Source organism: Colias croceus, chromosome 20 (assembly GCF_905220415.1).
Source record: "Colias croceus chromosome 20, ilColCroc2.1".
In the NCBI taxonomy this organism is placed as follows: Eukaryota; Metazoa; Arthropoda; class Insecta; order Lepidoptera; family Pieridae; genus Colias; species Colias croceus.
The window spans coordinates 6,474,455-6,498,913 of NC_059556.1; the positions used below are offsets into that span (position 1 = coordinate 6,474,455).

Below are 24,459 nucleotides of genomic sequence, written 5' to 3' on the forward strand. Positions count from 1 at the left end.
ACGTCAGTTTTTCGTAATTATTGAAAAGTTGCCAGTTTCCGCAAGTTTTACTACGATTTTTTTATGTTTAGACTACTATTATTTTAATGTTTATTTCTTGGTTCGGTATTGGTTATGCCTTGCATATTAATAACATCGATCAATCGATCAATCTTACTGACGAAATTGGAGGCCCTTGGAATAAGAGATCTTCAATTATCGCTGTTTGAGTCGTATCTCACTAACAGAACTCAATGTGTTAAAATTGGATCTCTTACAAGCTCCGAGCACCCTATTTCTTATGGCGTGCCACAAGGCAGCATCCTCGGCCCGAGTCTATTTTTAATTTATGTGAACGATTTGTGTGATATTAAATTGCAAAATGGTGCTATATTCTCTTATGCAGATGATACGGCATTGGCTTTCTCGTCTAAAACCTGGCTCGAAACTTATAATCTTGCACAGCAAGGCTTCAATTCTGTTTTACATTGGTTAGATAAAAATGTGCTGACCTTAAATGTCAAAAAGACAAAATTAGTAAATTTTGCAATACGCAAAGACAAATCTGATATTAATCACCTCCAAATTTTAGTTCCTTCTATCATGAATCCATCGAGTCCAGCTGTTATCGAAAGAGTATCATCTATCAAATATCTCGGCATCATTGTTGACTCTTCGCTAGCTTTTAAGGAGCATATAGAAACTGTTGGTAATAGGATACGAAAACTTATGTACATTTTTAAGCAACTACGCTCATCAGCTGACATTTCAATTATGAAAATGGTATATATAGCGCTGTGCCAGTCTGTTATATTGTATGGAATTGAATCTTGGGGTGGTACATATAAATCTTATCTAATTCAGCTTGAACGTGCCCAAAGGGCAGCTTTAAAGGTTTGCTTTCATAAGCCTCGATTATATCCAACAGCAGAATTATACAAACTATCTCAAGTACTAACAGTTCGCCAATTATTTATTCTTAAAATCGCGTTAAAACAACACAGTTCTACTCCTTACAATCCCCTTACTGAGCGTCGCAATTATTTATTAGCTCCGACAATTAGACTAAATACTTCTTTCAGTCACAGATTCTTTTTATTTCTTGGCCCTTACATTTATAATAAACTCCAAAATATTCTATCTGTACATTCTTTAAACTATCACAAACTGAAAATTTTACTTGATAACTGGCTACAGGGACTTTCATACGCTGAGACTGAGACCTTTTTAGACTCATTTATCTAATTCGTTCAAATTAAGATTTCACACGCATTCAAACTCACTCACACTTACTCACACTACACACTCACTCACTCGTCACAATCACTCACACTTCATCCGGGTAGACTTTTGCATGTTTAATTTTATTATTTTTTTTTTTTTTTGTATCATTTTATTTTTATATTTTTTTGCTAATGTAACTAAAGTAATTTAATTTTTAAGCTACATAGTTTCTTTCTTTGGCTTAATTATAATGTTCTGTTCATCCGAGTGGTGGAGACCTGGTGACCTGTATTACAGGTTTTACACCTACCACAGGCACCAGCTTTCTACACCTTGTATATGTTGCCTGTATGTATAATATGTATTGTAAAAGGAAGAAATAAATAAAGATTATTATTATTATTATGTTTCTCATTTCCATAATACTCGGGTACCACCAGAAGGACGGTACCCGGATCTTTGGAAGGCTTACGTGGGGACACGGATCCAACACGCAGAGGCCCTTTGAGACTTTTAATGTGTTGTGGGACACCAGCCGCAGCCTGCCCATGATTGCACTATAGAGATACAGCCCTAGGCAGTCCGCGGCCGATGTAGGACTATTGCAGGGTATGGAAATTTAATAATTGGGCTATGGATTGGGATGCTAAATGGACTGGTACTGGGGACTATGGGAAACTATGGCACCTGCCTTTCTACTAAAAGAAAGTAAAAATATGTTGGCAGGTGGTGACTCGCCCTCTCACTGTATGGGCCCCCGAAATAAGTCGCTGCAATAGTGCGACAAGGGGGCAACATATTGTGAGCAGCTAAGGGTGGAGAGGCGTCCCTGGACTTTAAACTCCGATCACGCGCTCCCTGAGGGTCCAGCATCACGTGCCCACTCGCCACTTACGCTTCGCATCCACCCTTCGAGCTAAAAGCTCTCGCGACTCCACTCTGGCCGGCCGGTTAAGGCAAGCCAGAGGTGGGGGTCCTGTCCTCGTCAGGCTTCACTCCGACCGGCCGGTGAAGGCAAGCCGGAGATGAAGACAGGGGCCTCCCCCGGGAGCACTCGGTTCCCGCGGGGTCGCTACTCCCCGACACCCCGCCACAAGGTGTCCTGCGGGTTGACTGATTGCACGGGTGGAATATCTATTGTCACGTAGACAACAGATATACCTATTATTAACATGATATTATAACAATTCAATCCGTTCACTTATTAGTTATTCTTATTGCTTATTACGTTATATCAGTTTCAAGTCTTCATTACTAAAGGATACAATACCTAATACCCCTAATCTCTGATATCTCGAATCTTATAGTCGTTTCACCATAATACACATTATATTATTGTACTTAATCGAAAAAACTGCATTGTCAACATGAACGGCCACATCTTATTATCTTTCTTATATTTAATTAATGATAACACAATATAGGTACGATAAATATATTATATTTGGAAAGAATGCGGAACTGTTTGAGAATGTAATACATAAGTTAATAATAACTAGAGCAGAGATAATTAGAGCTTATTAAAAGCTGATTGTTTTAAAAGGGAGGTTCGCAAATCATAACCAATAGGTATTTCAAATGAATCTAAAACGTAGCAGAGTTTGACTATCTTTGTGATAGATAGATACATATTTTGTAGTATTGTAGATTTACACCATAAATCTCGAGAAATGTTTGTAAAAGTAATTTGTTTAAGTTTACAAATTGAATGATAGTTATTTATGTATCACGGAGATCACGACTTTCGTGTCGTTGACAGATTTTTATATCGTAGTTACGATAATTATTAATGTTTCACGTTTGAAGATGAACGTTGAAAAAAATGGCAAAATATACAAAATAATAAATGAAAAAGAGAAAATAAGTTAATTACTCTTAAGATTTTATACATTTTCTTTTAAATAATATGTAAACTGTATCATATCATTGCATTAAATTAGAAGAGTCTACAAATCAACGTTATAGAGATCTAATTATCGTGTAGCCTAAACATCCAAAAAATATCAGAATATGGCCAAAATTTAAATGCAAAAGCGTTCAAATTACTCTAACTTATTTAATTTAATGGTGAGAATGATTAATTTAACACTCGCAGAGAAAAGTCCCGGTTGAGTTGCATGACGGCTAAATGCTCCACGATACTTGCATTGCCAAAAATATTTTGCGCCTTATAAAAAATCACTTTAAACAATTTTAACTCTACTATCCTTATCAATACAGAATATATTCGGATGCATTGAAAATGTAAATTTTTGAATATCTGGTTTCGCCAAAAGAAAGTTTTTTATTATACACCGGTTTGCAAGAATTCAGTTTTTGCTTACGAAACTTTAATGATTCAATTTTGAGAACATTCAGTGATAATAAATTCATCCTTTGTGTACAAATTATGAAATTAGTCACAATATGCTTATGTATTAATATACATATTAGTAATATCTATTTAATTACCTATCTATTATAATGCTTTTTAATTGACGTAACCACTTTTATAAACCAGGGCTACTGCAATATTATCTGTTCTTGTATTATAAACATAGTAGGTACATAAACTTGCAAGAAGATGTCATAAAATTCTTCAAAAATATGTCACTCAATCGAACAACAAAAGTAAAGATCAACAAACTGCATACAAAGATGAGGTCGTTGCCCCGTCTCGACTATTTGAAAGCGAATTTCCACCGATGGCCACATATGGTATTATGTGCCGTAATTAGTCAAATCCGCTGAGATCTAGCTAAATATGTATATCAGTGCATAATGTGTATCAGACGCGTGTAAAAGAAAGTAACTGCGCAGGAGTCACTTAGTCATACGTGCTTTCGAAAACCAACCAATATAAGCGATTAGAAAATTCTTTAAAAAGAGTAAGAGTTTCTTACCGACTCTTCTCCCAAATCAGTGGTAGTTTAAAATAAAAATGCAATCAAACTTTTAAAAATTTACATATTTATATAAAAAATTGAGTTTGAGAAGACTCTAGATCCCAGGATAATTTAATGTACTTTGCTTAATAAATAGCATTTATTGATTGAATATAATAATGTAGGGAGTACGGATTGAATTCCCGGGTACATGTGACGCCCTAATGTGACTCATTTTTAGAGATTCGACTGCATTGACTCATGGTTGAATAAGGATTTATGTACATTTATATCGACAGACTTGTTAACCTATGTCGATGTTTAACCATTTGCTTTCATAAAGAAATAGCTGTAATCCATAAAGAATGTAGTTTATATACGGAGGGCTTTTTAGGCTTTGATAACAAGTGTTACCAATAGATTTCCGAACCACATTTTATAATAGGTAGCTCTTGTGGACCATAAAACACAGCCTAGTTTCAATCTTTATATGTAGGTCTACCATAGTATTAGCTGCATTTCCTTTATCTGTAGTCTATGCTCCACATAGTGACGTCCGTTGAGATTAATTCGTTTATTAATTGCATCTGTCAGGTAACGGTTATAGAGCGGCCATTCTAGTTCATCCCGTTAACCGTTATCTAAGTTGTTTTTATTTTTAACATTCTTCTCATATTTTGTACTTTAAGTATCAAAAATGTATATTAATAAACAAACCTTAATCATCAGTCCGCGTAATCATAATTATGTAATAATCTTAATGATTACATTAATGTACATATTGTAATTTAAATTTAAATAATAAATGACATCGCACATTAGAACACTACCATACAATATGCAAGACAGCAGATATTTTCTAGTTCGCTAAGAGTCATAACAGTTACATAATTAATTGCACTGCATTAAAAGCACTACTTAATATGCATAATCGATCTTAGATAAGTGTCCATAAACGCCACTGTCACTCCAAAGACTCAATTAAAATTATCGTAAAAGTGAAATTTCATCCGATCGTGATGAAATACTCACATAACACCATCCGAATCGTGAGCATCCAGTTCTTAGATTATAATCATTATTTTCAATTAGAGACTGCCTTCATAATTTAAATTGATAGTCATCTTTTCTCTGTCAATGTTATATTTAACATCCGAGATGCGCTTATTCCTGTTGCAGACGGCTAGACACGTATCGTTTCTATTTATGTTGTCGTCTATAAACTTAACGATTTTATCAATTGCGTGTATCGGTTCATATGTAACTACTCCAATCTCCACGACATATCTTATTATAACATACAAAAATGTGTCCTGTAAGTCTTAGAATAACATCAACTACAAACAAACATCTTTAATTAATATTGTCGTTAATTTCTATTATCAGAAGTAATTCGGACAAGAAAATTGTACCCATGCTGAGAAGCAAAATAAAATGGCTTTATAATTAAAATTTAATTTGCATACACTTTCTGCACTGCTCGAATAGCACTTAGTGTCATTTCCACTGGTAAAGTTCACACACTGTTTTATGATAGTGATGTTTGTTTTGTCTGGCTCAGTTGATAGAGGCGAAATACATTCAATGTGACAGAATGAAAGCAGACGTTCGCAAAGCAACACGGATTTTCGCAGCTCTAATACAAAATACGCAATAAGGAAGGAGCCTCTAATTCTAAATAATTTTAAAACAGATATTAGGGGAGCAAGTGAATAAATAGAAACGTAAAACATGATATAAATGTTTCACTAAACTGAAGTGTGTATAAACTTTAAAGTGAGTGGTGAAGTCGTGATTCCAAAAATGAGTACAGCTCTACAAACGGTAACTCCAAATGCGAGCGGAAACGAGGTTGTTGGTAAGTTAAAAATTATAAACAATTTTTTGCGATTAGTCTAAGCAGATTTTTGATCTCAATCGACCGAGAGTTAATAGGCGTTAAACAATAGGTAGGTACGTCGTACTTATTATTACAAAAGAAGACCACTCCTTTATTTAAATGATGAATTGGTTACTGCCAAATGCTAATAATAATAATTTAATATAAAATTATGTTTATGTTATTCTATTATGAAGATGTTATCACTCAAAAGTCAAAAGGGCATAAAACATTAGTAATCTTCGAATAAATAAGCATACAAATGATAAATCTGTTAACTATCGCAAAACAAACAGGCAAGTACAAGCTAAGCTAATCTTAGACTCGAGACTGGTTCACCCACGTGCGGTGGCCCACGCCTCTGTAAATATCACTATCTGAAGCCCTCTTAACATGTTGCCAATAATTATATTTGCAGTTTTAAAGCTATGCTAAGTTTATGTTAAGGCGACTACACCACCGAAACTAGCGCCCCCCCAACATTTTATTTTTTTACTCCTAAACCAGATCAAATTTAAAAAATCTAGCTCGGTACTTTGCTAGTATATTACTTGTAGTATTTTTGGTATTACTTTTCATTATTTTGCATTCGGTAAATTAGGAGAACTTTTGATTACCGCCAAAAGTGGCCACTTTTGGCGGTAATCAAAAGTTCTCTAGAATAATGAACAGTTAGAATAGTGAAAAGTAATACCAAAAATACTACAAGTAATATACTAGCAAAGTACCGAGCTAGATTTTTTAAATTTGATCTGGTTAAGGAGTAAAAAAATAAAATGTTCGGTGGCGCTAGTTTCGGTGGTGTAGGCCTCTTAAGGTGATTGCTACGATCTGTTCCCAGCCAATGTCCCGCTAGATGGCGCTGAATTCTACATTTCTAGTTTATTTGAGTTTTTGCGTAATTGGAAAAGATTAAGGTCGTAGGAATAGTCATGGCGATTACTGAATATTATATTTTATTTAAATATGTCATATCATTGCCTTAAAATCCACCCAATTCGGTAAAACCATGCGTTTTAACATCTGTCATTGCATACAGGGTCGTTTACACACACAGACGTATACAAAAATGATAAAGATTGAACTCTAGATGGCGTGAATGTAAAACAAGTTTGTCGTGTATGTATTTGAGTAGTTAGTAGCATATTATATTCTGAATTTCTGATCCATGCCTATTCACTCAAAACTACCTAATAACACTAATGATTTGTAACAGTAAATTATTTCAATAGGTAGGTATTTGAACATTTCCCAACAAGACGTAAGAATAATTATTCGTAGGTATACAAGATACAATAACAAATCTAATACACTATTTATTATTTTACTATTTACTAGCGGTCCGCCCCGGCTTCGCCCGTGGTACATGTTTACGTTTTCTCTCCATTAGAAGTAAGAACCATCCTCGTACTTCAAGGAATATAATAAAAAAAGAATTATCGAAATCGGTTCAGCCGTTCTCGAGTTATGCGCTTACCAACACATTTTGCGATTCATTTTTATATTAGACTAGCGGTCCGCCCCGGCTTCGCCCGTGGTACATGTTTACGTTTTCTCTACATAAGAACCATCCTCGTACTTCAAGGAATATAATAAAAAAAGAATTATCGAAATCGGTTCAGCCGTTCTCGAGTTATGCGCTTACCAACACATTTTGCGATTCATTTATATATATATAAGATTATGTGAAAATAACCAGGATGGTGAAAAACATAGGTATTTACGAAAACATAGTAACATATGGCTGTCGCTACAATAATTATATTTCAATTTTATCTTTTTATACCTAGTAGAACTGGTCGACGAATAAAAAAAATCGTATTAGAATACAATATATTACGGAACAAAAAAAGGATTGTAACTGAATTAGGTAGGTATGTTTGTTTCTGGGCGCACCGTTTTCGACGACGCGACGCGACGCGCGACGTAAGCGTATAGGTATAGGTACCTACTTTGCTAAAACAAACTAATAAAATTGTGTGCCTGTCTGAAAATTCGGAAAAGCATATTTTGCAAGTTTGTGATTACTTTGATAGTTTACCGATTTATAATAATTGTAATTGTAATTGTATAATATATAATTTGCAATGTGGTGAAATTTCATAAAAATCACGGGCCAATTTTTTGTTTTGAATCCCACCGAAAATATAATTGCGTTATTAGAATAATTAATTACTATACCTACCCACGATCAATTATTACAATATAGTCTCAAATGCATACTAGAGAAATATTGCAATTTGATTCAATTAAAATGCATAGCATACAAAAATAAATTCACAACACAAGAAATTCCGCGCGCAAATCATAGCGCGTGTCAATGAAATCAAGAATGTTTTATACAATGACTAAGGAATTTTTATATCAAGCCGACGCGGACGAGCGACGACGCGACGCCGAACAAAAGTACCTACGACGGACGACCACGCTTCGAGTTGCCAAACACACAGCCAAACAACAATAATGAGTAATAAATTGTTTACAAAAAAAACAAGTTTTCCATTTTTCTGTATGAGTAGACAGAACTTCAAAACGCCACCTGCTACGGTTTATATGATGAACGATGGTTATAAAAATAAAAGTTATATTTGTTGGTGTAAACTATTTTATTGATCAATAATTTTGGAATTTAAAACTGTCAACATTGATTACAATAAAACGCAGTTTTATTTTATTACACTATTGTTTTTTTATCAAAACATGTATTTGAAGTACCATATAATATTATGCTGATCCAAGCATTTTCACTCAAAACTAATATCACTAATGATTTGTAAAAGTAAATTATTTCAATATACATTTCATAACCAACAAGTAAGAATAATTATTATTATTCCTACCTACAACAACAAACCTAAAACACTATTTACTATGGGAAAATAACCAGGAAGGTGAAAAACATTATATTATTATTTACGATTTCGACGCACTCGACTTTTAGTAAAATATAGTAGGTAAACATAATATTATGGTTTTGATTTTTGCTACTAGTATAAGAAAACTGCGTGTTCAAACTACTTGTTTGTCTGTCTGAAAATTCGGAAGTACTTTGGTACTAGTTTACCGATTTATAATAATATTGTATATATCGTTGTTTAAAAAATATTCAAACACAATAAAATATGATATACTGATTTATCACTGGTTTCAGTGATGAACTGATGAGTCAATGTTAGCCACTATACTTTCGTCATACGTGTGTATGATTGATGTGATTTGCAACGTGGTGATATTTCAGAAAAATCACGGGTCAAATTGTCCCACCGAAAATATAACTGCGTTATAAGAATAACTATACCTACGATAAATTATACATAATACAATATAGTCTCAAATGCATACTAGTGAAATATTTTATTTGAATCAATAAAATAAAAATAAAATAAAAAATAATAATAATACAAAAATAAATTCACAACACAAGAAAATCCGCGCGCAAATCATAGCGCGTGACAATGAAATCAAGAACTTTCGAGCCGACGCGGACGCGACGCGGACGACGAAGGAGCCTAACAAAAGTACCTACAATCATAGGCGGCTCGTGACAAAATTGTATGGCCGTGTTCACTTGAAATAAAACAACGAAAATAGGTACCTACAATAGCGTTAGCAGTACAAAAAAAATGAGCACCACATTATAAATGTCTATTTAATATTTATACACTAAAAATTATAGAGTATTTCAAAACGAATTCAATTATTATTTAGCAATAATTAGAAAATCCCCGAATTTGCATTCGTGATCGTATTCATAGTGTTTGTCTACACTAATATTATAAAGAGGAAAACTTTGTTTGTTTGTTTGATTGTAATGAATAGGCTCATAAACTACTGGACATTTTACCAATGTTTGCAAGTTTGTGATTACTTTGATAGTTTACCGATTTATAATAATTGTATACTTATATCATTGTTTAAAAATATTCAAACACAATATGATATAGGTACTGATTTATCACTGGTTTCAGTGATGAACTGATGAGTCAATGTTAGCCACAATACTAATCACTTTCGTCATACATGTGTATGAACTATGATTGATGTGATTTGCAATGTGGTGAAATTTCATAAAAATCACGGGCCAATTTTTTGTTTTGAATCCCACCGAAAATACATATATTACTAATTGCGTTATTAGAATAATTAATTACTATACCCACGATCAATTATTACAATTTACAATATAGTCTCAAATGCATACTAGAGAAACATTGCAATTTGAATCAATTAAAATGCATAGCATACAAAAATAAATTCACAACACAAGAAATTCCGCGCGCAAATCATAGCGCGTGTCAAATGAAATCAAGAATGTAATTTATATCAAGCCGACGACGACGCCGAACTAAAGTACCTACAGTACCATTTACCTTCAGTGTACAATACAGTTTACAGACCTACGACGGACGAACAATAATGAGTAATAAATTGTTTACAAAAAAAAAACATAGTTTCTAAGGTCATTAGTTTTATTTTATTTTATTGTTATTTTCTTTGAACGATTGGAAATGAAATTACTCAATTTTTACACAGAACTTTGATTTATTAGAATTATGCTCATTATGTATAAGATAACGAACGCGAATGCACGACATCTAGCGCGTCTTATGTCTAAACATCGCCTTTCGTTTAGACATTGACGCGCTAGATCTGTAATAAGTATATAGTCTATGCGCTAGATGTCGTGCTTTATGTCGTGTTTCGCTTGGCAAAAGTCACGCACACTACTGTAGAAGTGTCAAATTTTTCCGGTATTTTACTGTTGTTTTTCTAAGTAAATATTGTAAATTATTGATTAAAAAGGTCGAACGCGCACACATTTCATTATAGAGAAGTGATAAAATGATTAGTTTTAAAGAAATAGTGTCTGTGTTAAGTGTTTAGAGGTAATCAAAAATGTATGGAGGGACGGTCGGAACATCCACCTTAAGTAGATGTTGCCAGTAATGGCCTTTTCCACGCAGGATGCAACCCAAATTCCATTTGCATTGCAATATTGTAATTTCCATTTGGACACGATTTGATTGCGAAATATTAGTTTATAAAAATCGACGAAACCATTGTGTGATTCTCCAATATGATATTCATTTAGACCACTTTTGCAATTTTCTACATTCAAATGAGCTGAGTTTCGTATGACTAATCTATGAGTTCAGTTGCTTGTTATCTTTGTTCTTTTATAAATCCGTGTTATTTAAGCATCTGGCTCACCTTGTTTTGTTATTGATTTTGTTTTATATCAATCTTCTTATTGAACGAGCAAAGAAATAACATTCCTTTTGACGTTCTGAGATTTGAAGAAGGTAATTTCTTCAGAATCTTTCATCTCCTTTGTAAATAATGCTAAGCTAAACTTGACAGAAGTTTATATTTGGCCCGAAAAAATAGGTCGCTAAAAGCAGACGAACTTTTTAACTGTTCCGATCATTATCTTTGTGTTGCAACTGCAACTGTAGACTCTTGCGCAACGCTTGGCAAAAACGTTGATGTCATCAGGAGATCAGGCCAATTTCCATATGAAATAACGGGGTTTAAATTAGCTGGAGTAATTTACCGTTACGATGATCTAACACCATGAATTGTAATATTTTCTGTCCTTTTTCCTCAAATAGATGAGATATCATTCATGTCCTGAGAAGGAAAACATTTGTCATCCTGCTTAATAATAATTATATATTTTGATAACTTTTTATGCACTAAAAACATGTAATATCAAGTTTACTGTATTTCATTAAGTTCTGGAGATAGATTCATTAAATTGAAAACGTGAGAACCTTTAATTTAGCATAGAAACTTTAGTTTGTTTATTGACCAATCTAATAAAAATCACTACCAGCACAGACTAATAATAATATACTACGTATACAACTACCAGTAATATATTAAATAATAATTCTCGTCGACCCAAGTTAGTTACTCCTTCCAAAGAACGTGTTTATGATAACTCATTACCCTCGAAGCATTTTCAGGGTAACGGTCACTATCACATTAAGGCCAGCGGATGATGGATGGTTTATTTTACCATAGACTATTAGATTTATTAAATTATCACTTGATTTGAAATAAACTGGTTCTAATTTTATATTTATATTATAGTCTTCTATGTTTTTGATTAACTGTCTAAATCTTCACTTGCTTATCCTACTTATATTATAAAGTTTGTGAGCCGTGAGGATGGATGTATGTGTATGTACTCTTTCATGCAAATACTACTGAACCGATTACAATGAAATTTAGCACACATATAGAGGGTAACTTGGATTAACACATATGATAGGTTTTATCCCGGAAATCCCACGGGAACGAGAACTATGCGGGTTTTTCTTTGAAAACGCGGGCGAAGCAGCGGGCGGAAAGCTAGTTAACAATATTTTTCACACTTGATTTGTCATAGAATGTTTCGACAGCTTAATCATTTGATATCTTTTCTCTCGTTGTTTTAATTAGTTGCGTAATACTAAATTGAGATAAGAGATGCATTTAATTCCGATTGATTAAAAGCGTAATGCTCTGTGATATAATCAGTAATCAGTTATGTAAGTTATTATTACGATCACGTGGTTAGTTCCTGTTTCGTTTTGGTAAGCTATGTGCCTTACTGTTTCTTCATAGTTGCATTCATTGAAATTTAAAAGGAGCGGTGTGAATAGTAATTAGAATATTAACCTTTGGAATTTTTTGCTCTATTTGAAAAGCTTTGTTTAATTTTGACAAGTACTTGAAGAATATGGAAGATTTTGAATAAAATTTTAGTAGGTAAAATAAATATCGTGACGAACGGCAGGAAAAATGTTTTTGCGCACTGTGGCGAAAATCTATGCGAAATTTAATTTTAAATATGTGTTTATTTTTATTTCTTGTAAAAGAAAATATGCCCATTGTAATGGTTTTGTTTTTCTTCATCATTTGTGTTTGCAGTTGGATTGATTTTATTTACCATTTGCAAAAAAAATTGATTTTCACATTTAACCTTTGTTTCAACTACGTTTTCTTCAAATCAATACCTACTTGATATGAAATTGTTAGCCTTTAATCGGGGTCACCTTCGTTTCGCTACAGTTTGTCAACCTGTGTCGCATCATATTTTGCAGTTATCACGATAAAGTATAAGAAATCGTAAGACACTATACCAAAGTCACATTTTCGCTCAACATGTTCACTGCTACTTGCAGTTCCATTGTAGTTTTCCGTCTATCACAATCTATTTGTAACCAAGCGTAGCAGTTTCAAGGCAATTGGCACCTAGATCGCTTGCAATAAGTGCTCGAGTCACCAACTATAAAATAGCAAAATTTTCGTCACGATCCACAATTGGCGTGCTAAATTAAAATGAACCTTGCACGCTGGTAACAAGACTGGTTATTGAGGTTAATTCAGTAATTCAGTAGTGCAGTTTTAACCTTGCCGCCTCGTCGACTCCCGCGCATGATCGAGTTGACAGTGTCATAATGGATCGGAATCACTTCCCGCCTTATCCAGGTACTGTTTTTATGCCGTGTGAACATGATGTATATCTGTAAAATTGCTTTTGTACCTCGAACTGTGAGTATCTTTTAAGCCTCGATAAAAGTCACATAATATCATTTCGTTTTTCACGTTTGTATTTTAAATGTACGTTTCCATTAAATAAATATTCACCATTACGACACACCTTTTAAACATAAGATCACGTTTTCCTATAAAATTTCTTTGCTTTCACTCCTTAACGTTGAGGATGTGTCGTAACTCACCTATGTGAAGTTGGCAACTAACTGAATAAAAATGAGTGTTTCTCAATTCTATACGATTGTACTAGGTTTGTACCGGATTGTACCGCTTTTTATTTCGTTTGTACCCCAAAGAGGTGGGGAGAAACATAGGGTCGTAGTTATATAGTTCGCTGCTAACTGAATAAAAATGAGTGTTTCTCAATTCTATTCGATTGTACTAGGTTTGTACCAGAACGTACCGCTTTTTATTTCGTTTGTACCCCAAAGAGGTGGGGGGGAACATAGGATCGTAGTTATATAGTTTGCTGCCGACCTAGAAATACAGCATTTTTTTAAATGCTAACTCAAAGCATTTCGTTTGTACCGGATTGTACCGTTATCAGAACCGAAAAAAATATATAAAAAAACTAATATTCACGTTTATATAAATATACATGAAGATACTAAAGAAAATTCGACTAACTGAATAAAAATGAGTGTTTCTCAATTCTATTCGATTGTACTAGGTTTGTATCGGATTGTACCGCTTTTTATTTCGTTTGTACCCCAAAAAAGTGGGGAGAAACATAGGGTCGTAGTTATATAGTTCGCTGCCGACCTAGAAATACAGCATTTTTTTAAATGCTAACTCAGAGCATTTCGTTTGTACCGGATTGAACCGTTATCAGAACCGAAAAAAAAATATATTAAAAAACTAATATTCACGTTTATACATATAAATATTTATGAAGATACTAAAGAAAATTCGACTAACTGAATAAAAATGAGTGTTTCTCAATTCTATTCGATTGTACTAGGTTTGTACCAGAACGTACCGTTTTTTATTTCGTTTGTACCCCAAAGAGGTGGGGGGAAACATAGGGTCGTAGTTATATAGTTTGCTGCCGACCTAGAAATACAGCATTTTTTAATGCTAACTCAAAGCATTTCGTTTGTACCGTATTGTACCGTTATCAGAACCGAAAAAAATATATAAAAAAACTAATATTCACGTTTATATAAATATACATGAAGATACTAAAGAAAATTCGACTAACTGAATAAAAATGAGTGTTTCTCAATTCTATTCGATTGTACTAGGTTTGTACCAGAACGTACCGCTTTTTATTTCGTTTGTACCCCAAAGAGGTGGGGAGAAACATAGGGTCGTAGTTATATAGTTCGCTGCTAACTGAATAAAAATGAGTGTTTCTCAATTCTATTCGATTGTACTAGGTTTGTACCAGAACGTACCGCTTTTTATTTCGTTTGTACTCCAAAGAGGTGGGGGGAAACATAGGGTCGTAGTTATATAGTTCGCTGCCGACCTAGAAATACAGCATTTTTTTAATGCTAACTCAAAGCATATCGTTTGTACCGGATTGTGCCGTTATCAGAACCGAAAAAGATATATTAAAAAACTAATATTCACGTTTATATAAATATACATGAAGAAACTAAAGAAAATTTGCCTAACTGAATAAAAATGAGTGTTTCTCAATTCTATTCGATTGTACTAGGTTTGTACCAGAATGTACCGCTTTTTATTTCGTTTGTACCCCAAAGAGGTGGGGAGAAACATAGGGTCGTAGTTATATAGTTCGCTGCTAACTGAATAAAAATGAGTGTTTCTCAATTCTATTCGATTGTACTAGGTTTGTACCAGAACGTACCGCTTTTTATTTCGTTTGTACTCCAAAGAGGTGGGGAGAAACATAGGGTCGTAGTTATATAGTTCGCTGCTAACTGAATAAAAATGAGTGTTTCTCAATTCTATTCGATTGTACTAGGTTTGTACCAGAACGTACCGCTTTTTATTTCGTTTTTACCCCAAAGAGGTGGGGGGAAACGTAGGTTCGTTTGGGGTCTTCAAGCGTAGGGTGAACAGGTACCTTCTAGGGAAGCGCGTACCATCTTAGACCACATCTCAGCTTAACATCAGGCGAGATTGTGGTCAAGCTCTTCCCTATCGTCAATAAAAAAAAAAAAAAAAAAAATGTTTCTCCCCACCTCTTTGGGGTACAAACGAAATAAAAAGCGGTACAATCCGGTACAAACCTAGTACAATCGAATAGAATTGAGAAACACTCATTTTTATTCAGTTAGCAGCGAACTATATAACTACGACCCTATGTTTCTCCCCACCTCTTTGGGTTACAAACAAAATAAAAAGCGGTACAATCCGGTACAAACCTAGTACAATCGTATAGAATTGAGAAACACTCATTTTTATTCAGTTAGTTGCCAACTTCACATAGGTTCGTAACTCGTAATCAAATGGAAAATACTTTACGCATTCACACCTCATAGATTTATTTACTAGCAAAATTATATTCTTCATAATGGATTCTAGAAATAACACTATATAAAAATAGGAATCTTAATGTAAATATTCTAGATTATCTTAATTGCTAAGTTTCGTGAAGTTTCGAAATGACGTCACACAATTATAAATGATTTATGGAAGTTAAGTCAAAAGTGTTCATTGTAAAGTTACGTAATGTCATTAGAATATCAGATATGGTACTGAGTTAATTATGTAATCAGGGTATAATTAGCATCGATGCAACTAGTTTCACTGTTTTAATGTGGCGTTGAAAATAATGCTTAAAGTCTCCTTTGAAAGTTAAATTTTATCCTATTAAACTGTTGAATACGCTTGGATTAAAATGATACTTATGTATGGATTCGGACATCTATAGTGGCTTCTGAAGAGGTCTCGATATGATAAACACACGGAAAACAACACTTGACAAACTGATACGACGAAAGACAAATTTGCTTCCTGCGGTACGCAAATTGGTTCAGTATCGAAACCGGTACAGTTTATTGGTGCTCGAAATAATTTCACGAAGACTAACGACCGTGTAGTTGGTATACAGTTTGGAAATTTCAATTAGTGTTAACGAACCCGTATCTCTGGCCAGGCGACTTTTTCGGTTAATCGATTACCTACCTGCATACGTGGCGTATTTTCACGTGTCTCGATGTACAACTAGCAATTTTGTAAAAGTTATTTTATACGACTTTCTCTTTATTGGGAAGTTGTGTGGATCGTTATTTATTGCACCTTGTGATCTCGGTAATTGACCAAAATTATCGTTTTTCCGCTCGGAAAGCTTTTGGTGTTACGTAATTTAAATTGAGATGTAATTTTAAATTAAGGCATTATATAAGACCAATTATATATACTATACTAGCCGCTCCGCGCGGTTTCACCCCCGTGGCTCCTCTCCTGTTGTCGTAGCGTGATGATTATAATATAGCCTATAGCCTTCCTTGATAAATGAGCTATCTAACACCGAAAGAATTTTTTAAATCGGACCAGTACAACAACAAACAAACAAACTCTTCAGCTTTATAATATTAGTATAGATTATTAGTTTATATTTCAATCTAAACATTAATGTTCACACCTGTATGTAGCCAATAAAATTTAAACATAAGTTGAACTAGGATATATATGAAGTAGTAGTTGCTTCTGGAGTTAGATACCATTTAAATACTCGACATTTTCGGCTATTAAAGCCTGTAACTGTTACTGGAAATCTAATTTCTCTCAAATGCCGAGCGTAACGGGACTCGGGAGATTCCATAAATCCTCCGGATTATTGTTCAGACAAGTTCATGGACCCAATGACATTAACAGCTCTATTTTAAACACGATGCTCTGAATATCCAAGTTTTGCTATCTATTCTGATTTACGGACATTTACGACATCCTCAACATTACGAATGTCTCGGTTTTGTTTTCTGAAAACACGATTTATGTCCCTACCGCTTTATGGATGTATTCCTTCCTGTAATGTGTTTTTAACTGTTTTTTAATTTAAGTGATTGTTGTAAGGTTTAATGGATACTCGTTATATCGGACCATTAAAGTTTTATTTCTAGAGAATGGCTTACTTTTCCTTCAAGTGTTATCGAACGTTTCATTGATCTCAGGAACAGTGTCTTTGAAATATTCCATTGCAACAAGTTCAGTAATCGCAAATTTTGTCATAATTATTTTTGCTGTTTTCAGAGCAAATAATATCTGCATTAGCCGTTGAAAGCTTAACATTACGTAGGTAGTTCGTACGATGCTTTTTATTCTGCATCTGGCACTAGAAGTAGTTACATGGTACACGGGTCGTGCATTACATTCCTCGAATGGTGTCAGTGGGTTAATATCAATGCAACTGCTGGTATCCTGCCAGTGTAATTTGGCGCAATCTATGATACATATAGCAATATTATAAGTTGGATTGTATTGGTCAATGTTTTGCAATTATATAATTTATTACGTGATTATTTCTAATTTCAAGGATGTTTTGAGATATTTCTACATAGTAGTTCTGTAACTGACAAATTCTGAAATTACTATGTTTTGTAGACTATGGTCAGGCCTAGGCAAACTTTATCAACATATCTTCAACCAGAGATATTCCTATATCTACGATAGTAATAAATTCGTATTCAAATACGATTGTTAGGCAAATATCGTCCTCCTTTCTAGCTCCTTCGCCATATGCGGATATATGCTACACAGACTGTGTGTTATGTTAATGCGTTTGCGCAGTCTATTTCTGTTCAGCCTTTGAACGTCGCCTTGAATGTGCCCAGTACTTATTTGTAGCTCAATAGAACATGGTATTCATGCGTTGTTATGATGCTCTTTGCGTGGAAATATGTACAGATATTATCATATTAGTAAGATGCTAGGAAAGTGTATAACTACTGCTTTCTTTTATATAAATAATCACTTTATAGGCATAATTTAAGTTTGCCTGGAACCCTCGTATGTTTCGTATGGTGGTCGAGCAAACACAAATATTCTATAATTGAAATATATAATTTGAAATGACGTATTTATACTTTAAATACAGCACGAAATTAATTGCTGTCTTTTTTATATATCTGACGAGTTTGACCTAAAACCTATGCCATGTCACCTTCGGTTTATCAATGTGCTAAAAATTTACATTGTTATCGCGCTCCGAATAAATTGAATTCAATTTTCTTAAATTCTTCAATTTTATAATGTTGTATTGAAAAGATGTTCATATTCCTATGTATTATTTACTACGTTGATATTTCCATAAAATCTTTGATTAGAAAGTTTTTAAAAACACTTAAGATTATTCATTTTACGCGATATGCATATACATATACAAATTTTCACTGTACATAATATGTGAAGAAATATTTCAATGTAATTTCGTGTATTTGAGATTTATTTAATTCTACATATACATATATATTCCTACCTAATCTAATCAGCCAAGACTACTATAATATGGCATAATTTCTAACAATATAATGGTATGTCCACACTAGCGGTGTCAGCGCGATGGTCAGCGCTCCGCGCGGCGGCGATACGTCGCGGCGGCGCGCGGCGGCTGCGTCGCGAGATCGCGTCGCTGCGGGAGACGCTCGACGAGCTGTGCGAGCACGGGGACTGTGCGCCGCAACCGCACACTAGAGCGCAGCTGCACAGACGCATTGAGGAGTTGAAGGTATTTGTTACTTAACGAGATGTAGATTTATATAATCAAATTTTAAATTAAATAAATAAGTAAATGTCTTTATTTGCATAATGTGTGTGTAAACAAAGATACCAAAATTTATTATAATTCGAATCAACACATTAGCCATAAATGGCGTGCAAATGAAAAAAGTTTGAAAGAAGTTAGTGGCTGAGATGCGTTAGGCTAGAAAATAGTTTTCGAAGCTTTTTTTTTACATTAGTAATCTGAATTACAGCAGCAATAAAGCAACATAATTAATGTTCAATAATAACAAAGATCAAACATACAGTAAAGTGAAAAATACCATTTTGAAATAAAACTACAAATAATATGTGGTAGCTGGTTCTTGCAATTTCAAATAAAAAAACTTTATAATGATAGTGGAAACACTATTTCAAGGATGTAGTTTATATTCTATCCCAAATCCTAACCCATATTTTTTGATTACAGGACCGTCTGTCACGTTTGTTAGAATGCAAAGTTTCGATGTTGAAACTTACCGTCTCCGTTCGTCGCGCGCTCGGCGAAATGGAGACAGATGAAAGCGGTCTGACTGCGGACCTGACGGCTCTGCTAGCCGCTTGGGACGACGCACATCAACGGTTCGTATAAACTATAACACAATGTTTTTATTAACGTGTGAATTAGAAATTACTAGAGAGTTCTGCAACTTTGATATATGACAATGGACTCTGATTAATTCACACAGAACTCTAATGTTTCGTGACTTATACAATTGGGGACATTAATTGCAGCTCATTTATCTCAGACTTCATTTTATTCTATTCCATGTTTGTAGTGCTTAAACAATTCAAATATGAAGACAATTTGTGTATGAATGTTATCTTTATTGTTTTAATTTTCTACAGCACATCTAATGAGCTTCTCTCGCTCGAAAAGGCAGTTAGTGCCTGGGCTGAATGGGAGAATGCTCTGCGTGAATTGCAGGGAGCTTTACGTGGTGATATAGCGACACTACAGGCGTTGCGCGAAAAAGGATCTAAGATAGATGACCAAAGCGAAGTTGCTGTCCAAATACGACAGCTGGCTGCTTCTTTGGTTGATAAGAAAAAGGTTTGTGTTTTGTATCCTGCAGATTGTGATGAGGATTGTAAATAATTGTGCTAAAGGTATTATTAATAATTTCAAGTCTGAATTTAATAAATCAAATGCCTGCCTACCTATCCTACTATCATTATAAACTATTAAGTTTATGTTAATAGATACTTGTTACTTGAAATTTGGTTCAATGTTATTAGTGTAGACTGTAGTGTACTATCGATAAGTTATCTCTAGTACCAATTATCTTGAGTGTCCATATTAAGAGTGCTAATTATTACATAAACTACCATAAATCTTTATTGTCCTTCTCAAGTATTTCATCTTCAATGATCATTTTAAGTAGGTATTAATAATAACAATCATTTTAATATTAATTAATGAATTATCTATTTCCAGGGTGGTTCAACATGCGACTCGCTATCCGACTCCGGTATATCGGACGGCGACAGCGAGAACGCGGGCGGTCGCGCGAGACGTTTGAGCGCGCTGCGGGAACTCGCCAAGCGCTTGCAGGCCGCGCTCGCACCGAACTCGCCCGCGCATAGAGCTATTGCGAAGGTGTGTACATACGGTTATTTAACAAAAAAAAAATATATCATTTTTGGGAAATAATTATAATGATGTTTTGGCATTTTAACATAATTAATATTTTTGTTATAGCGTATGGAGCAAACAGAGAATGAAGTGAAGATATTGCAAGAGTCGTGTCGTGCTCTTGTGGAACAAAGCATTCCTGATTTGAAAATCGATGATGATACGTAAGTTACGTTTAATCATATTGTGGAGTAATATAAGGATGTTATATATGTATTTTCAAATCTTATAAGACAATTGTTAAGTGTATATTAACATTTTAGTATTATATCACTAATCCTATATATCTATCATGTTGTATAAGTAACACGTGTATACTATAAACAGACATTATCTTCTTTCACCAGGGACCATGCAATAGTAGCAACAAGCAAAACCGGTTCAGGAGACCCCGACTACAACCCACGTAGCGGATGGGTTTGGCGTGTTCTCCGCTCGTCCATCCCCATACAACTCTGCCTCGTGGCGTTGCTCTTAGCAGCGTGGCTCGTAGAACGGCCGAAATGTTGCGACGCGCTAAACTCACTAGCGCAAACGCTAACGCCGCAACTGCGTTACGTCAGGGGACCGCCGCCAGTGTGAACGCGCCTTTACACTCGAAGGTTTGACAGCTGTCACTGTGACGTGTCACGCGTGACATCATCAACGGCGTCCATAGAGTAGCGCGATTTAGACGTTGTCATTCACCGGAAATTCTTGTTCGAATTGAGGAACGTTTTGAATTTAGATTCTATTTTCGAACTGTTTTGCATACACGTGGTGTGTAATGAAATTTGTTATCTGTAAACGTTTTTGTTTGCAGACATTTGATTATGGAAATTCTATAGAGGAGAATGCGTAGTGGAAACTACTGCTAATTTGAAACTTGAAAGTCTAGTATGGAATGGAGAATAAAGAGAGCATTTACGAAGCTCACAAGACATTTTATAATATAAATATACAAACTTCGAACCATATAATTGGTTGAAAAGGTTGTGATTTGAAACATCCAACTAGTGTTGTGTTATTTTAATTTTTTATGTCTGTGTGAATGTTGGGTTTGGTAGAAGTTGCATGTTTAATCGATAATAATCAATTTGCCAAATTCCAAGAATAGATGCGAGATTGATGAGGTATAAATGTTATGTTTAGTGACTAACAAGAAGTACATTAAGTATTCTTTTATTTATGTTGACGTGTGAACGCAGCCTTAACTATTTTTACTACTGTAATGGTTTGCGTGGAAACGAAATAAAAATATTGCTCACAGCAAAAAAAAATGTCAAATAAACGAAAGTGTTCCAAAAAATAATATCATCTGTATCAGATGAAGTTCAAACTAGGTACTTTAGTAATAATTTACTAACAACAAGTTTGTATGTAAGCCTATTGTAGTACAATTACTTAATTTTTGTCGTGTGTGGAATGCGCTAAGTGTGTATCTTGTTACGTATAGTACGGCGTCACGTAAAAAGAACGCTGGATGAAAGTGATGGGGTGTGTTTGCATGGATCGAGTTTTGCACGAAAGCTATGTGCCGATTATTTTATTTTTGAACTAGGCTCGCGAATCGTGGCTTCGCAATTACCTATTTGTTATTCTTATAACCACCTCATAACACCAAATAGACCGATAAATCGCCAATGCGCAGCCATCCGTCAGCGTTCTTTTTACTTGACGCGACTTGTATCTTTAAAGATGCTATTCATTAACTTGCAATAAACATAGAGTTTTAGTGGAATTATTACTCTATATTTTAAATGTTTCGTCTGTTCGGCGAGTTATAAAACCAAGGAAAAACATATTTAAGTTACCTTGGCCTTGCATTTAATAAAAAGTGCAAGTATTATATAATCTTACTATACACCTACATAAGATTATCTACAATGCTAATGATAAAAACATTAAGTATAAGTATCAAAACTTCTATAGTTTATCAAGATCTCACCGAACAGATATATACAAATGTATTACATAATGTAATACAGTGGCCTTAATGAAAGTTAACTTATAAGACTGAATAAATAAATATCAATTTAACGCTAAACTTAAATATCTATAATTTTTTAAGATTGCCTGTTTTGTAATAAATTCAATGTATGTCTTATGTATCTGATATTTTATTTGACGTATAGTTTGCGATTTTGTTCGTTTAAAGAGTGTTACAGCTGCATTAGAAAAACAATAATAAATTTGTTAGCAAGCTAATAAAGTTCAGATAAAGTGGATCAACTGGCTTTAATAGTCTGCTAGCTTTTAATATATTATCATATTCTTATTTTTTAAATAACATATTACAACTGCTAGGCTATGTACTGTCGCAAACTATAGTGCAAATGAGAAATCACCTTTATATTTTATCTATACCGTAATTTCATCTGTGTTTGATTTTATGAAACAAACAATTATTATTGATTCTTATTTCTTATCTATTATTTTATTATTATTTGATTGATATAATATTTATTGTATTGAATGTTGGGTGTAACGAAATTTATAATTTGTTGATTTTTATATGAAAATGTAATATTTTTATTAATTATTTTACCATTTTGCCGATAGGTGTTGAATATTCCTGTTGTTAAACATGAGTATTTCATTTTAAACTGATAATATTGTCGATATGTATGTATGTGTATTATCAAAAACAGTAATAAATCTAATTTATTATTTAGGATGATACTTACCTACTAATCATATCAGATTCATGGTTTTTTAATGACTATATCCCTTTGTATAGTTATTAGGTATGTCGTAATTATTAATTAAATAATTTTCAATAATGTGCTTCAATTATTGGCAATTTAAAAAGAATTATATCAACATACAGCAAAGAAATTGTATTAAAAAAACATATTACTTGTATAGGTAACTTAATAAGAAGAAAGTATATATTCTACAAAGTTATTATCTATTTACAATATTATAAGTCCATGATTTTTATCAGGGAATATTCACCTTTTGTAAGTCATGCTTGATGTTTGAGTGTGTAGCGCATTCTAGTTGTGAATGATTAAATTAGTTATAAGAATATCTCTGTAGTGATATAAAAGTCAACTTTTACTAACGTTAAAAAGTTTTATTTATGAACCATTATAACAATCGCAACCGCCAGTATTTCTTAAGAGAATAAATCAATTTAAATAAGTCACTGCAGAGAAAGTTAATAATTAATTAAATGTTAATCACTTAGGCGGTAATGCCGACATAGTGTGTCATATTTCTATAAGCTTTTGTATTTTATTTTGGACTAAGCTTAGGGTGTATGGACATGCTATAATGTGCATTTAATTTTTTTAGCAATGGAATGGAAACATCTTTAGGTGTTTGGATAACATCATGTTGGCTTTTTGGAATGATAAATAAACATTGGTTTTCAATTTTATTACTGCCTTTTATTTGAAACCCTTTTTTAATTACTGCCCTTTTTAGTCAGACATTAGTCAACTGATTTAAAAAATTATGAAAATAACTTTCACATAGGTACTTAATTCAGAGATATCCTACATCGTGAATTAGGAATAATGTTGTCAGTGTGGTTGAAAAAATGAACATAAATTGATTTGAGAGAAAAGCTGTTTATTCCGTCTCCACATAATATAGACATTTAAAATGCTATTCAAATGATACTGATATCAAACATATATAAATAAAACCGAAATGCATATTAGATGAAATTT

The 24,459-nt window shown here is 33.7% G+C and overlaps 1 protein-coding gene across 3 annotated transcripts in view; it reads left to right on the forward strand.

Annotated features, from left to right (window-relative positions):
- LOC123700696 overlaps positions 1-24,164 on the forward strand; it is a 242,836-nt gene extending 218,672 nt beyond the window's left edge. For all 3 annotated transcript variants that reach the window (XM_045647993.1, XM_045647992.1, XM_045647994.1), the window contains 6 exons: positions 18,954-19,132; positions 19,595-19,746; positions 20,014-20,218; positions 20,603-20,764; positions 20,867-20,964; positions 21,148-24,164. In XM_045647993.1, the coding sequence (XP_045503949.1) occupies positions 18,954-19,132; positions 19,595-19,746; positions 20,014-20,218; positions 20,603-20,764; positions 20,867-20,964; positions 21,148-21,382 (1,031 nt within the window). In that variant the 3' untranslated portion in view covers positions 21,383-24,164. The remainder of the gene's footprint in view (positions 1-18,953; positions 19,133-19,594; positions 19,747-20,013; positions 20,219-20,602; positions 20,765-20,866; positions 20,965-21,147) is intronic.
- The last annotated feature ends 295 nt before the right edge of the window (positions 24,165-24,459 follow it).